Here is a 13,048-nt window from a genome sequence, read left to right as displayed (position 1 = left end):
TAATAATTGCCGACCCCCAAACGTCGGTGCACGAGCGTCATTGTCGTCACCGTCGCTTAACCCCACTACAGCTCCAAGTTGCACGTTTCCTTGTGCTCCCCGTCCCAAGCATGGAGTCGCTGTCTCGGATCTCCAGCCTGCTGGAAAGTGGTATGTAGTAATGTCTTTCTTCATTTTTCCATTCCATGACCCTCCGGGCTATGATGCTGACGAGGGAATAGCTCGAGACCTAACCATCGATGCGGCTCAGGCAGCACGGAGCTCGCGCTCCACTCAGAAGAGCCTCTCGACGGCACAGATTAGGAAGCTGCTTGATAGCAGGAACGAAAGAGAGGTCCTTGATGGACTGAGGAAGGTTATAACTGTATGTGTCCCTTATAATAGCTGTCCCCCAGCCGCCAAAACAACTGGGTCAAGCGCGTCCGCTCTCTGAGCCAAGAAGCTACAATATGGCATATACTGATACTATTTAGTTGATGCACCGCTCTCAACCATGTCTCCCATTTTTCTCCTCAGTCGTCAAAAACGTCGCCTCCCCAAACCTCGAAATAAAAAAGCTGGTCTACATATATCTCCTAAGCCACGCCGAAGCTGAGCCCGACCTCGCCCTCCTCTCCATAAACACAATCCAGAAATCTCTATCTGATGGGAATCCCCAAGTTCGGGCCATGGCCCTCAAAACGATGTCGGGGATTCGCGTCCCAGTGATCAGCCAGATTGTTTCCCTGGCGATTCGGAAGGGACTGGGTGATATGAGCCCCCACGTACGGAGAGCAGCTGCGCTGGCAATCCCGAAATGCTACAGACTGGACCCGGGAACGTTGCCGCAGCTGCTAGGATACCTGTCGACCTTGTTGGGAGACAAGCAATATTACGTGGCTGGTGCGGCAGTGAAGACTTTTATGGAGATCTGCCCTGAGAGGCTCGATTTGATCCATAAGCATTACAGAGGGCTTGTGAAGAAACTCGTGGATATGGATGAATGGAGTCAACTGGCGACATTGCAGCTGATGACTATTTATGCAAGGCGATGCTTTCCGCGAAGGACAACAACTGTGAAGAAGAAGAATGGAACTAAGGGGTTTTATGAAGACGAGGAAGACCAAGCAGAAGAAGAAATCTCCGAGGAGGTTGCTGTGATAAATCCCGACCTTGAACTTCTTCTGAAGAGTATCAAGCCTCTGCTACAAAGCCGCAATTCAGCAGTCGTCGTGGCTGTCGCACGTGCATACGTCAACCTCGGAACACCCTCTTATATCGAGTCCACGATTGGGCCTCTCGTTGCCCTCCTCCGTGGGCCCCAAGATATCCAACATATTGCGTTGTACAATATTGTCTCAGTTGCAATCTCACAGCCACAGTCTTTCGTCCGCTTTGCCTCCCATTTCCTGGTTCGCACTACCGACCCAGCACAAGTCTGGGAGCTTAAGTTGGAAATGCTTACCCTGATATTCCCGCATTGCGATACCCACATTAAGAGCCTCATACTCAACGAACTTGAACACTTTGCATCGGGGTCTGATCGAGCACTGGTCCGTGAGAGCGTTCGTGCTATTGGACGTTGTGCACAGTCGGACGCGCAAACGTCGGGACGCTGCATGAGACTTTTGCTGAAGCAAATTAGCAGCCCAGATGGAAACCTGGTTGCGGAATCGCTGACTGTGATCCGCCATCTTATCCAACAAGACCCAGACTCCCATATAAAGACGGTTATACGATTAGCAAAGAGCCTAGATACCACCACGAGCCCAAAGGCTCGCGCCACCATCATCTGGCTTGTGGGGGAATTCTCGGGGATAGGTGAAGAAGACAACATTGCGCCTGATGTGTTACGCATTCTAGCCAAGAACTTCACAGACGAAGCTGAGCCTGCAAAGCTACAGATTGTATTGCTCGCTGCGAAGGTATACCTGCACTACCTCAACCGACTCCAAGCTTCCGCAGAACCAGCGCCGACCGACAGTGGGTCTCGGCCTGACGGAGGTGACGATGCGTCGCCTTCCCAGCAAGAAGACTTTAAGCAACCACACTTTGCCAGCCCAGACGAAGAGCATCCGATTGTCTTACTATGGAATTACATATTCCTCCTCGCGCGATACGACACATCCTACGATCTCCGCGACCGTCTCCGCCTCTACCGCTCCCTCCTCTCCACTCCCTCCTCTACACAGCTTGCTACCTTGATGCTCCTGGCCCCGAAACTGGTACCGCAAGTACCGAGCCCAAGCGAGAGCAGGAAAGGGTTTATGCTAGGCTCAGCAAGTTTGGTAATTGGAGATAGCTTGGGCGGGATGGGGATTAAGGGGTACGAAGGATTGCCGGATTGGGTGAAGGCGGGTCAGGAGCCGGATCCGAGTCTCAGGGAATGGGAAGAGGAGAAGGCGTATGGTGAGGCCAGTGCAAAGTCTGTGCCGGCTGGGGAAATGCTGGATCGGGCGGCAGGGAGCGGGAAGACGGTTGTGGGGAGGAGTGGAGTGAATGGTGATGGGGGCGGAGTTAGTGAGGGGGAAGGGAAGGGGAAGGAGAAGGCGAAGACGCTGGATGATTGGTTGGCGGAAGAGGAAAGTGAAGAAGAGGAGGAGGAGGAGGGGTCTGAGGAAGAGGGTTCGGACGAAGAGGAGGATGAAGAGGAGAGCGAAGAGGAGACTGATGATGAAGATGATGGAGAAAGTGAAGAAGAAAGTGATGATGGGGCAGAGGGTGACCAGCTTATCAAGCGTTGATATTGGAAATAGATGAGACCCAACGAAATCTTCAAATATTATAGAACAGGGTAAAAAACCATAGAGTGAACAATGTGCAACGGCCATGATGATCCATCGTATTTATTAAAGTGAGGCAAACTTATAATAAGTTGGATACATGTATTGATTGTTACGGTTGCTCGGCTCACAATACGACCACCTAGATCTTCTTGAAGAAGCTCGATTAATATCTACAATACGCTCCGGATCCAATGCGGAGAGAGATCGAGGACTTCTACGCGACTTTGAACTACTTAGAAGTTATCTAGTTCACGGTAATCTTTGAGGAGGTTAAATATGATCTATATAAAGGCCATCTTATAATTCGAACGGGCGTCGTGGTGACGAGACCAGGCGGTGACGAGAAGGGCTCTGTGGCAGGAGGGTAGCGGTGGCGGCGAGAACGACCGGCGATGACAGGAAAGAGGCACAGCGATGAAAAAAGCTGGCGAGAAAAAACCAAACCGAAGCACGCATTAAGTCGGTGTGGCTACGTGGCATAGGTATCATTGTTGAACCTTTCCACGCAACCCATATACCCGATCCCTCTCTTGTGACAGTTTGTGCGACAGTTTTTGTTTTTTGGCGTGCTCGAATTGGTGCTTATCGGTCTACATATAATGAAATGAAAATGGAAGCATCCGTCACGAGCTATCGTATGAGAGTGGGCTTAGAGAAACTCGATACAACATATGTAGTACTATGGGATATCAAGACAGGGTTGACCATGAGAATGACTCTCACGAAGTGCTGCACCATAAAGGCAGTCTTGACGGCACCGCGACCGAGGTACGAGATGGGAATACCGAGGCACATAAAATAATTGTCCCTCAAGTTAAGAGATACTAACCCGACGACTAGTTGCTGGTTATAGCCCATAAAACTAACGAGGATATGACAATGGGCAATATGGACATAGGAATGAAGCTGGAAACGTGCTAATTTTATTTGTTTTATCTTGTTTTGATAGACCGAAAACGAAACCCCTGTTCTTACACTAATAACAATGCGGACCATTGGATCCTCATGACAGTATCGTTGATTTTGCCCCAGCACCTCCAACGACCCAATCCGCCCCTATGAAACCCACGAACGCCGCCCCACGAGTAAAATATCATTTGAACGAAGAAATATTTCCATGACCAAGAAGTAGTTGCACATTAAAACGTTAAGTTTGTTCTAACCCTCGCACTTGTCTGGGAGAGAGATTGAGGAAAAAGAAGAGAATGTTTTGAGTGGGCCTGACAAGACGTAAAAGTTCGAAGGGCCCTGAGGAAAAGGAAAAAACCACCAAAAGTTCTACATATATACTCCATTGTCCCAACCCAATGCTGTGTCGTCCGGTCGTGTCGATAAATAATAACCTATAATTAGAGAAGTGAATAAGCCACGGAGGTGTAGTCGAGTATGGCGCGATCGTTCGCCGGATGCGCAAAAGGTAGGAATCTACCATCGGCGGCTATGTAAGGAATAAGCATGCCGTTTAACACGAAATACGTAAATAACTCACCTGTATGCTTCAGCAACCTTTGGCTGTGGCCGTTTCTTGACATACTGATCGTCGTTTTGTCGTAAAGGCTCCCTGCTTCGATAACGGTCTTCATTAGAAGCAGGAGCTTCACCAACCAATGCCGCGGATGTTGGCGACAACGGGCTTTCTACGGGGCTCATGCTCTTTGACCCTTGCTTGCTAACATCACGCTCGGAATTATGGCTTCGCATAGAAACTTCAGATATTGGGCTATCGATGCAGCCGTCATATCCCGAACGATGGCGTGTCGGCTTGGATGGTCGTCGAAAGGCTGGTCCATTGTTCCATGAACTTTGACGGCCAATGGACGGTCGGGCACTGGCATACCCGGAATCCTGTCTCATCTGCTGCCTCCGTGGACTGGAAGGTTCCCTGTAGAGAGTCAGTACAAGAGTATCTCTTGGGAGACAGTGGTTCTTACTTCTGTCCATCATTATATACTGCGGTATTCACAGAAACTGGCTTTGGAGCGCCCGTCACACCAAGTGACGCAAGCACTGCCTCGGCTGGATCAACGTATGCAACCGTCTCAACCGGTGCTTCATCAGGTCGTGAAGCCCACAGCTCATCCTCATCATCAAGAGTCGGAGTGCCTCGACGGCTATACCCCGGGGTCCTGGACCTGGACCTTGAATCTCGCTGAGAACCAGCAGAGAACTGTCTGACTCCGGAGCGGTTGCTCTCTTGGCGATCCATAGATTCAGTGGAACTTTCTCTCATCGATTGATCATCTGCGGCTACTTGGACGTCCTCGTGCAATTGATTATCCCATGTATTGTCTCGCAGGCGGGCCTCAAGCATCTTCCGCTTCTTTCGCTCCTCGCGATACTCTTCCCACATCTCGAAGGGCACTGCAGGGTATGCTTCATCAATCTTTGCCAGAGCTGGATCTGTGTGCAGGATTGCCCAGTGCAGCGACTTCTGTATAGGCAATATGAATACCTCGAGGTTTCCGGGGCGCACATATTTGCTCTTTATCGGAGCATCGCTGGCATCAGAGGTCAAAGGCTCCTCATCAAGTTGTGTGCTTAGAGGAGTTAAAATCGCAATAGCAACCACCGTAAGCAGGTCGTTGAACACCGAGTCTTCCCAATCGATGTCGAATTCATCTATCGTATCGTGGCTAAGGCTGCCTTCCGTACTCTCTGCACAGTTAGTTGAATGCGTAGGCTGGTTTTTAATGGCAGCCCCATCATCGATGGGACGATCGTGGGCAGACTCAGGTTGCCCAGAAGATTTTCCTGCTTGTGCACTGCCTTGATCACTATTGTTTGAAGGGCCACCCGCTGCCGGGGAGCCATGAATTGGAACTGGAGTTTGAACCCCTTGTTGGGATTGTTGATTAGGGTAAGGCCCATTGTTCTCATTGTATCCCTGTGTACCCTGTCCCTGGAAGGACTGGTAGGGCACAGGTGGCTGCCCTTGGGCATGTGCTTGTGGATGTTGTGGCGGCATATTATAAAGGTTTGGTGGTGCGTGGGGCCCACCCTGAGGATATGGTCCAGGTTGATAAGGCCCCGCATGCTGCGGTGGACCGTAGCCGGCCGGTTGCTGCATATTCTGCTGCTGGTAGGGAACCTGAGAGTGCTGTGGAGGATATGGCACCGGCGCTTGGTGAGGGTACTGCTGTGGAACAGGTGGCCCATATGGCACTTGTGACCCGTATGGTTGCCCATAGTACGGGCCGCTTGGTAGCCCATAGCTATAGCTTTGACCTTGTGGAGGCATTGGTCCATAGCCTTGGCCGTATGGCGCAGGTGGATGATGGCCGTATTGATTGTATCCTTGAGGCATGGGAGGCCCCTGATAACCGTATGGGGGATAACCATTCTGCGGGGCAAATTGTTGCTGTGGGTGACCATACTGGCCTTGGGGGAATTGCTGGGGAGGCATTCCGTTGTAACCTTGAGGTCCCCCATATGGTGGGTGCTGGTTTGGTGGGGGACCAAATTTGGTCACAACTGGGCCTGGAACTGGATATCTAGTGACCACTGGGCCAGATCCAGTTTTCTGGCGCTTAGATCTATGATCTTGGCCTCCATAGCCTCCATGGTGGCTTTGTGGCCCTGCGTTGGCCTTGGCAGCTTGAGCAGCAGCTAGTCCACTGATTGACATCAGTATCTTGGAAAGCAAGAACCGGAAAGCGAGAGACAAGAGAAAAAGCTTACACTGGAATCTTTCGAGCCGGTTCTGGGCATGCATCAAAGTAATGCCCCGAATCCCCACAATTGTAACACGTAGGGGCATTTCCTTTCGCTGGTGCCTGTTGGCTACCCATATCCGTAGATGGGGGGCCTTCAGCCGCCATTTTGATACGAGTCTGATATGATGCAGCGCTTCAATGAGCAGCCTGACTCAAAGAGATAGAAAAGAAGAATGGCTTTAATGCCTCAATGTCGAAGACAGACGATGTCAAAAACTTCAGGGTTTGGCGAACGTATGAGCGTTGTCATGTGATGACCCTGATTCGACCAAAACAAAGCACCAGAACACAATAAATACACTTCAATCGATACAGGTAGAAAAGCAAAGTAATGCAGGCAAGATGTGCCCGTGGGAGGTTTTTGAGAAGAGAAAATCAAATCCTCGAGGCTCTCCAGAAGTAGAAAAGGGTTAAAAACTTGTGATAAGCCGTCGTCGTTCTAGCAAGCCAGGACGAGCAAAAAAAGCATCTCTTCCATCCCGCACGCTTGGTATTGTCAACTCATAGGGATCTGTGATGAAAATGAACGGATTGAAGTGAAGACTAATGGAGCAAAGAAAGGGGGTGAAGTTGTCAATAACAATATACTGTGGAGAAGTTGAGAGACAGTCACTTTCCTACAGTCGATAGACGCTAATCCTGTTTCTATCTAGCGTATACTCGCTTCAAACAGGGCGTGGATCTAAACTAAATGATAGCTTCGCCCCCAACTCGTTATCAAAATGTGGCGGTGCATCCCATACAAAATCAGCGTGCGTGTATCAGCGCGATGGGTGCGTATAGGTCACCTTATTGTCAGATGTGGCGCCGAGCCCTGTTTCAATCTCAGTGGCTAACGCGACCAACCAGAGCTTCAGCCAACGTCTTCACCACTGATTTGTGAGCACCATACACCCGTTCACTCACCAGTCTGTCGGTCTTTGACTTTGCGTCATGAATTATTTTGCAAGCCGCCTATACATTGCTACATGATTTAGGAGTTGATGCGACGATGTTGTTGTTCTCAGCAACGGAAACCTCCACATATAAATTCCTGAAGATAACCGCCTCCAGCCGTAGCGCCTAAGCAGAGGGGGGTGCGAAGATGCCCGGCCTTCCATGTAAGGGTCCTTGGAAGTGGGTTCAATTTGACTCTGGCTAATGTGTTATTGCCTGCAGCTTCTGTTGATTTAGACGAATGCATATCACGACTATACAAAAAGGAGCTCCTCGCGGAGTCAGTCATCGAGGCAATATGCGCCAAAACGAAGGAGCTGCTTATGCAGGAGAGTAACGTGGTTCATGTGCAGGCGCCAGTTACTGTAGTTGGCGATATACACGGCCAGTTCTATGATCTGATAGAGATCTTCAAAATCGGAGGATATTGCCCCGATACAAACTACCTATTTCTTGGTATGCTCCCTGCTCCGCGGGCGTCTTTCCATCAAAGCCATACTAACATCCCCCAGGTGACTATGTAGACCGCGGCATGTTCAGCGTCGAAACCATCTCCCTCCTCGTCTGCCTCAAGCTACGCTACCCCACCCGCGTCCACCTCATCCGCGGCAACCACGAGTCCCGCGGCGTCACGCAATCCTACGGCTTCTACACCGAATGCTCACGCAAATACGGCAACGCGAACGTCTGGCACTACTTCACCGACATGTTCGACTTCCTGACCCTCTCCGTCGTAATCAACAACGACATCTTCTGCGTCCACGGCGGCCTCTCCCCTAGCATCCACAGCATCGACCAAATAAAGATCATCGACCGCTTCCGCGAGATCCCGCACGAAGGGCCCATGGCCGACCTCGTCTGGAGCGACCCGGACCCCGAGCGCGACGAGTTCAGCTTGTCTCCGCGAGGCGCGGGATACACCTTTGGCGCGCAGGTCGTCAAGAAGTTCCTCGAGGTGAACGGGATGTCGCATATCCTGCGCGCGCACCAGCTGTGCCAGGAGGGGTACCAGGTGCTGTATGATGACCGGCTGAGCACGGTGTGGAGCGCGCCGAATTACTGTTATCGCTGTGGGAATATGGCGAGTGTGCTGGAGGTTAGCGATACGGGGGAGAGGTACTTCAATGTCTTTGCGGCGGCGCCGGAGAACGATTTGCAGCAGAATACGGAGACGAAGGCGATTGATCCGGGGGCACTGCCGGAATACTTTTTATAGGGGGATATATGGGCTAGATGGTTGAAAGGAGAACAGTGGGAGTGGTGGGGGAGCGTTGATATACGCTCGATTAAGAATCAGAGGAAAGCCAGGTGGAAGAGAAGGATACCCCAGCTTGGAACATATTGGAGGTGATAGGAAGCAACACGCAGATGGTAGTCGTGGGGCACAATTACAAGTACATGCACATAAATCATATGAAAGCCATTTCCATACTCTCTTATAAGTTTATTCAGTATTGTGTGATGGCATCAGCCAATCGGCCTCGCCACAGTAAATGCCAGCTCTTCAGCGCTCAAAAGCCAAATCCACCCGCTTATATCTTTTGAAACCGCCGTATCTCTGGAATCTATGCGCCGTCTTTCAATCTGTCTTTCCTATTTTTTGTCATGTCATTGAACGATAGGTTTGAAGCTATGTTCACCAGTCCTTAGCGATGTCGAAGCTCCACTCGAATTCCAGATGCTTGTTCTTGTCGTCGTCGACAAAGGTGGAAATGGCGGTGTAGTGGCCTCTGGCAAGCATGCCGGATGGTGCGTCTTCCTCAGCAACTATCCACAATTGTCAGCCTGTGCGTTATAATGGGCGTACAAATCACCCCTCGATGGTAAGGGGTACTCACATCTCTTCTCGTAGAACTGCTTGTCCTGGGTATTAGGTGGGTAGCTTCCCTGTTTCTCGATTAGAATCGTCACAGTATTGGCGAGCGAACTCGAGTCGAGTCGTCTGATCGGTTGCTTGGCGTCTACTCACAATCATCTCTTGGTCTTTGCTGACCCTGATGCCCTTCCTCTTCACAATCTGCACATACTGCAGACCCGACAGGACCTCGTGTTGCACCTTGAACTTGGCAATCATGGTGAACTTGGAGCCCTCCTTGATCTTGAACGGCTTGTCCTTCAGGGTAGACTCAGCACCCTTCTGGGAAAGATCAATTGTGACCGGTGGGCGGCCCTCGGAATCCATCGTCAAGGAGAGAATGATGCATTGGCGGGGGTCGGACGGATCGGAGATGGTTGGGCCTGTGGAGAGACCAAGGGAGGCCTTGTAGCGTTGGAGGGACTCATCCTCGGCATCTGAGAGGCTATTAGTATGTATATATACGCATTTGGCATAATAGAGAAGAATTGAGGGAAGGCTGCCAGTAGCGGGCCGAGAGCATGGAAACTGAGACCACGTGCGGACAGCTTAGTAGTAGGACGGATGACAACTTGTACAAGGGTAAAATAGCTACATTCTGCGAATATAAAAGGGCTGATAGCTCTTGGAATACACAGGAAGAATCGTGTTCAATTCAGGGCTCTGTGCAGGACCCCAAATATCGAGGGATGTACTAGAAACATAGGTGGAACCACTTACCCATGTTCTGGATCTCATTCAGCGTCTTCTTCTGGCCGACCTTGAAGCCCGCGGTCTCCTCGGGGAGAGTGTCATGGTCGTCTTGGGAAGCCATGGTGAATTTTTGTGTTGTAGTTGGAAAGGGAGAGAAATATGGATTTGTTGACGTGGTAAGGTATGGCACAACGCGGGGTCGTTGACACTGAGCTACCCGATAAGGAGACGAGGGGTGTTTTATATTGCACACCGCCTCGCGGGGGAAACCCCACCTCGACGTCACGTGTGGATATAAATAAATGAGGGCGGCAAGATGGGAATTACAGAGTTATTGGGTTGGTGAGAATGTAAAAATTGAAAATATCTGTCTATCACTCTATATATATCGATGTCAAGAGCGTTCATGTCAGCCAATAATGGGGTTTCTGTGTTTCATCTTTGGCATCTTATCTTATTTTGAGATCTCACCAGAGCGGCAAATGTCAGGACTCAGGGTAAAGGATAAGGGTCTTAGCCGCGCACCAACAGATATAGATAAGACAGCAGCATACGAAATGCTCAAAGCGGCGTCAAACGCCCAATGTCTAGAAGTGAGTTGATGATACTTGAAATGGTGCATCCAGAACCAACCAACAAGCTCCGATCGCCTGCTGCGCCACAATCGAGAAGCGCCTGGCTCGACGTCATTGGCCTCCCGTGTCAAGTGGTGTGAGACGGTGGTGTCGGGAATGTTGGAATTGGTACCCCTCCACAAGTGTACCGGCGCTTGGAAAGGTTGGCCAGCGGCCCGGAAGTTTATAAATCACTCATCATCGACCGTTGGCTGCAACTGCACCATCTCTTACTTGCTGCTTCAATCGTACCTGGGCATATTTTGAAGCTTGGGTGTACTCACACGACTCTCTTTTATACACCCCCACTACCCCGCTATCGAGTATTTGCTTCAAACAAACTACGATGTCGAACTCTGAACCCAAGCTGCTGTATGCCGTCAATGGCATAAAGGCATACCATATCCAGAATGGAGTTGAGGAATCTCTCACTCCTTCAGGTCCTCAGACCCTTTCTCTGTTGATGGTGCCAACCGCCTCTGATTTCTCCGGAATCGAGAATACCGACCCAGCCACTGCTCCCCAGGAAGACTTCTATCTTCACCTTCACCTCCCACCGGAGCTCGATCTCCCTCTCCCAGCCACCACTCAAATATACCATCAGCCACCGAACAGCTATCTCATCCCACGCTGGGACTTAGGCCCTGATAGTGGCGCCTTCACTCGCATCGAGTTCCCAGCACCTGGCAGCGCTAAGGGCCTACAGGAGGATGTCGATACCTTCGAGACTATACTCGCGCAATGCACTGCCTTCCTCGAGCGCGCCCCTGCTCCAGCAAAAGGCGTCGCTAGCTCTAGCAAGGGAAAAGGCGAAGCTCTGCCAGCATACAACCCTCAGGAGTTCAAGCCAGGAGAGGGGTACGTTCAGGGCAGTTCCAGCTCTCACCACGGCGGACAAATTGTCCTGATCGATGAGGAGAATGGAAGTGTCGTTGGTGAACTAGGAGAGGGATTTACTGTTGTCGAGGACAGCAAGATGCAAGCCGGCTCTAAAAGTACGTATACTCTACCCCCTATGCTTCCACGAACATACTAACACAGCCATCTAGACCCCGTCATCCTCTCCCTCCCCGAAGACGGATCACACAACATCAACGTCTCCCCCGCCTCACAAGAATACCTCGAGATGGCCATGCACCCCGCCTACAAAGGCTCTCGCCTCGTCTCCCGCGCCGCCGAAGCCTCGCGCCTCATTGTCACAACCTCCTCCTACGTCGCGCAGACCCTCCAATCCGGCGCCGACAGCTTCACCAAGAGCACCAAGCCCAACACCACCCCCATGACCTTCACCCCCACCACACACGCGCGCGTCCGCAAGATCAACACCTTTACCGGCTCTGCAGCTGGCCTCTCTTCCAAGACCGTTGGACAGGTTAGCAAGTTCGCGCAGAACATCGGTGCGGGGATGTTGAGTAAGGGGGAGAGGGCGCATAAGGGCGTTGGGCCGGACGGAAAGATGGTTACGGGGTATAAGCCGGGATTCTTGAATAAGAGTCTCATGGCGTTCAGTACTATTGCTGATGGTATTGATCAGGCGGGTCGGGGACTGATGATCGGGACCAGCACGGCCGCTTCGACGGTCGTGGGACATAAGTATGGGCCTGAGGCTGGGGAGTTGACTAAGCACCTTGGGGGTGGGATGAAGAATGTGGGATTGGTGTATATCGACGCCACTGGAGTGTCGAGGCGCGCGATTATCAAGAGCGTGGCGAAGGGGATGGTCGTTGGGAAGGTGAGGGGAGGTGGGGATCTAGTGGTTGGAGGGGGGAATGGGGGTGATCTTACGGATGATAAGGTGCAAGAGGTTCCACCGAAGAATTGGAAGGAGGCGGAGGCGGCGCAGGGGAGATATGTGGAGGGAAAGGATTATAAGATGGCCGGTGGACAGGACTCACCGAATCTTATTGACTTTGGAGATTCGACCCCGCCAGCTTATGGTGGTGGGTCCGCGGCGGCGGTTAACGGGAAGAAAACACCTGTTGAGAAGAAGAGGTGAGGCTTGAGAGGGTGAAAGGTTGGGATATAGAATAGGGATAGTGTGAAGTGGCATTTACGATATTTAGTGGCTTTGATGAGCTGGGAGTATGTGTGTGGCATTTTGGTCATCTAACTTAATGCCCAAATTCTTCATGGAGCGATGTGATCATGGAGCGATGTGATAAGTAATGTGAAGTATGAGGATATTTCAATAAAGCCTGAAAGTAGATCGTGGTCTGTCAGCGGAGACAAGAAGAACCTCCCAGCGAAGAAGGGCGCCGGTCTCAAGCCACTCGTAGAAGCTCAACCAATTCGAGCCATTGGAGAGACACCCCCGTATAACATCTAGGAAGACTTGCACGACAAGAGATAGTTCAGCCAAAGCCACACAGGCGCCTCGTCGTCGATCAAGGGGGTGTCGTACTGTCGTGATTTTTTGTCACCACCTCTCTGCCTGTCACCGCCTGTCTGTCACCATCCCTGGGCTGCCACCAC

The 13,048-nt window shown here is 51.2% G+C and overlaps 5 protein-coding genes across 5 annotated transcripts; 3 read left to right on the top strand and 2 right to left on the bottom strand.

Annotated features, from left to right (window-relative positions):
- Positions 1-83: 83 nt before the first annotated feature.
- APL6 (AP-3 complex subunit beta) lies at positions 84-2,807 on the top strand. Its single transcript, XM_018271085.2, has 3 exons — positions 84-150; positions 222-364; positions 474-2,807. Exons 1-3 carry the CDS (start codon positions 111-113, stop codon positions 2,721-2,723), a joined length of 2,433 nt encoding a protein of 810 aa, XP_018134055.1. The 5' UTR covers positions 84-110; the 3' UTR covers positions 2,724-2,807.
- Positions 2,808-3,671: 864 nt separating this feature from the next.
- On the bottom strand, positions 3,672-7,041 carry VE01_01565 (uncharacterized protein). Its single transcript, XM_018271084.2, has 4 exons — positions 6,444-7,041; positions 4,697-6,379; positions 4,255-4,647; positions 3,672-4,203 (listed from the first exon to the last, which is right to left on the bottom strand). The coding sequence occupies exons 1-4, from the start codon at positions 6,581-6,583 to the stop codon at positions 4,191-4,193; spliced, it is 2,229 nt and encodes a 742-aa protein (XP_018134052.1). The 5' UTR covers positions 6,584-7,041; the 3' UTR covers positions 3,672-4,190.
- Positions 7,042-7,335: 294 nt separating this feature from the next.
- PPG1 (Putative serine/threonine protein phosphatase) lies at positions 7,336-8,837 on the top strand. The gene is made up of 3 exons (XM_018271083.2): positions 7,336-7,578; positions 7,637-7,870; positions 7,927-8,837. The coding sequence occupies exons 1-3, from the start codon at positions 7,563-7,565 to the stop codon at positions 8,628-8,630; spliced, it is 954 nt and encodes a 317-aa protein (XP_018134053.1). The 5' UTR covers positions 7,336-7,562; the 3' UTR covers positions 8,631-8,837.
- VE01_01563 (uncharacterized protein) lies at positions 8,834-10,242 on the bottom strand. Its single transcript, XM_018271082.2, has 4 exons — positions 9,990-10,242; positions 9,384-9,706; positions 9,253-9,301; positions 8,834-9,181 (listed from the first exon to the last, which is right to left on the bottom strand). Exons 1-4 carry the CDS (start codon positions 10,081-10,083, stop codon positions 9,051-9,053), a joined length of 597 nt encoding a protein of 198 aa, XP_018134103.1. The 5' UTR covers positions 10,084-10,242; the 3' UTR covers positions 8,834-9,050.
- Positions 10,243-10,370: 128 nt separating this feature from the next.
- Positions 10,371-12,969, top strand: VE01_01562 (uncharacterized protein). The gene is made up of 2 exons (XM_018271081.2): positions 10,371-11,571; positions 11,626-12,969. Exons 1-2 carry the CDS (start codon positions 10,923-10,925, stop codon positions 12,570-12,572), a joined length of 1,596 nt encoding a protein of 531 aa, XP_018134105.1. The 5' UTR covers positions 10,371-10,922; the 3' UTR covers positions 12,573-12,969.
- The last annotated feature ends 79 nt before the right edge of the window (positions 12,970-13,048 follow it).

The sequence above is a fragment of the Pseudogymnoascus verrucosus genome (assembly GCF_001662655.1).
Source record: "Pseudogymnoascus verrucosus strain UAMH 10579 unplaced genomic scaffold scaffold_4, whole genome shotgun sequence".
Lineage (NCBI taxonomy): Eukaryota > Fungi > Ascomycota > Leotiomycetes > Thelebolales > Thelebolaceae > Pseudogymnoascus > Pseudogymnoascus verrucosus.
The sequence above is the reverse complement of the archived record's forward strand: the minus strand, read 5'-3'. Positions and strand labels throughout refer to the sequence as shown.